Genomic DNA, 2,059 nt, shown 5'->3' with positions numbered 1-2,059 from the left:
TGGAGGAGGGGGGGGGGGGGGTGGAGGAGGTGGAGGAGGGATGGAGGAGGTGGAGGAGGTGGAGGAGGGGGTGGAGGTGGTGGAGGTTGAGGTTGAGAAGGTGGAGGAGGGGGTGGAGGAGGGGGTGGAGGAGGGGGTGGAGGTGGTGGAGGAGGTGGAGGAGGGGATGGAGGAGGTGGAGGAGGTGGAGGGGATGGAGGAGGTGGTGGACGAGGTGGACGAGGTGGAGGAGGTGGACGAGGTGGAGGTGGTGGAGGTTGAGGAGGAGGAGTGACGAGTCCGTGCGAGCCGGGCGCTCCACCTGCGCAGAGCGGCTCCCGCTCGCTGGCGAAAGTGTCGCGTGGTGAGTGTGTAGAGCACGGGGTTGAGAGCCGAGTTGATGGGCAGGATGAAGATCACCACCCACGAGCTCATGGTGCCTGTGGGGAGGGGAGGGGGGGAACGTTGTGGGAACGTCGTGGGAACGTCAGGAACGTCGTGGGAACGTCGTGGGAACGTTTGTGACGCGTGGTGAGTGTGTAGAGCACGGGGTTGAGGGCCGAGTTGATGGGCAGGATGAAGATCACCACCCACGAGCTCATGGTGCCTGTGGGGAGGGGAGGGGGGGAACGTTGTGGGAACGTCGTGGGAACGTCAGGAACGTCGTGGGAACGTCGTGGGAACGTTTGTGTCGCGTGGTGAGTGTGTAGAGCACGGGGTTGAGGGCCGAGTTGATGGGCAGGATGAAGATCACCACCCACGAGCTCATGGTGCCTGTGGGGAGGGGAGGGGGGGAACGTTGTGGGAACGTCGTGGGAACGTCAGGAACGTCGTGGGAACGTCGTGGGAACGTTTGTGTCGCGTGGTGAGTGTGTAGAGCACGGGGTTGAGGGCCGAGTTGATGGGCAGGATGAAGATCACCACCCACGAGCTCATGGTGCCTGTGGGGAGGGGAGGGGGGAACGTTGTGGGAACGTCGTGGGAACGTCAGGAACGTCGTGGGAACGTCGTGGGAACGTTTGTGTCGCGTGGTGAGTGTGTAGAGCACGGGGTTGAGGGCCGAGTTGATGGGCAGGATGAAGATCACCACCCACGAGCTCATGGTGCCTGTGGGGAGGGGAGGGGGGAACGTTGTGGGAACGTCGTGGGAACGTCAGGAACGTCGTGGGAACGTCGTGGGAACGTTTGTGTCGCGTGGTGAGTGTGTAGAGCACGGGGTTGAGGGCCGAGTTGATGGGCAGGATGAAGATCACCACCCACGAGCTCATGGTGCCTGTGGGGAGGGGAGGGGGGAACGTTGTGGGAACGTCGTGGGAACGTCAGGAACGTCGTGGAACGTCGTGGAACGTTTGTGTCGCGTGGTGAGTGTGTAGAGCACGGGGTTGAGGGCCGAGTTGATGGGCAGGATGAAGATCACCACCCACGAGCTCATGGTGCCTGTGGGGAGGGGAGGGGGGAACGTTGTGGGAACGTCGTGGGAACGTCAGGAACGTCGTGGGAACGTTTGTGACGCGTGGTGAGTGTGTAGAGCACGGGGTTGAGGGCCGAGTTGATGGGCAGGATGAAGATCACCACCCACGAGCTCATGGTGCCTGTGGGGAGGGGAGGGGGGAACGTTGTGGGAACGTCGTGGGAACGTCAGGAACGTCGTGGGAACGTTTGTGACGCGTGGTGAGTGTGTAGAGCACGGGGTTGAGGGCCGAGTTGATGGGCAGGATGAAGATCACCACCCCACGAGCTCATGGTGCCTGTGGGGAGGGGAGGGGGGAACGTTGTGGGAACGTCGTGGGGAACGTCAGGAACGTCGTGGGAACGTTTGTGACGCGTCGTGAGTGTGTAGAGCACGGGGTTGAGGGCCGAGTTGATGGGCAGGATGAAGATCACCACCCACGAGCTCATGGTGCCTGTGGGGAGGGGAGGGGGGGAACGTTGTGGGAACGTCGTGGGAACGTCAGGAACGTCGTGGGAACGTCGTGGGAACGTTTGTGACGCGTGGTGAGTGTGTAGAGCACGGGGTTGAGGGCCGAGTTGATGGGCAGGATGAAGATCACCACCCACGAGCTCATGGTGCCTGTGGGGA

The 2,059-nt window shown here is 62.6% G+C and overlaps 1 protein-coding gene across 1 annotated transcript in view; it reads right to left on the bottom strand.

The window, feature by feature from the left end:
* Positions 1-410: 410 nt before the first annotated feature.
* LOC144955271 (relaxin receptor 1-like) overlaps positions 411-2,059 on the bottom strand; it is a gene marked incomplete at its 5' end in the record, with an annotated part of 25,991 nt that continues 24,342 nt past the window's right edge. Inside the window, 5 exons of the mRNA XM_078885549.1 lie at positions 411-419; positions 862-920; positions 1,327-1,416; positions 1,794-1,883; positions 1,970-2,050. Coding sequence (XP_078741675.1) covers positions 411-419; positions 862-920; positions 1,327-1,416; positions 1,794-1,883; positions 1,970-2,050 — 329 coding nt within the window. The remainder of the gene's footprint in view (positions 420-861; positions 921-1,326; positions 1,417-1,793; positions 1,884-1,969; positions 2,051-2,059) is intronic.

Source organism: Lampetra fluviatilis, unplaced genomic scaffold (assembly GCF_964198595.1).
Source record: "Lampetra fluviatilis unplaced genomic scaffold, kcLamFluv1.1 SCAFFOLD_687, whole genome shotgun sequence".
Lineage (NCBI taxonomy): Eukaryota > Metazoa > Chordata > Hyperoartia > Petromyzontiformes > Petromyzontidae > Lampetra > Lampetra fluviatilis.
Note: the sequence above shows the minus strand (reverse complement) of the source record. Positions and strands in the feature narration are given on the sequence as shown.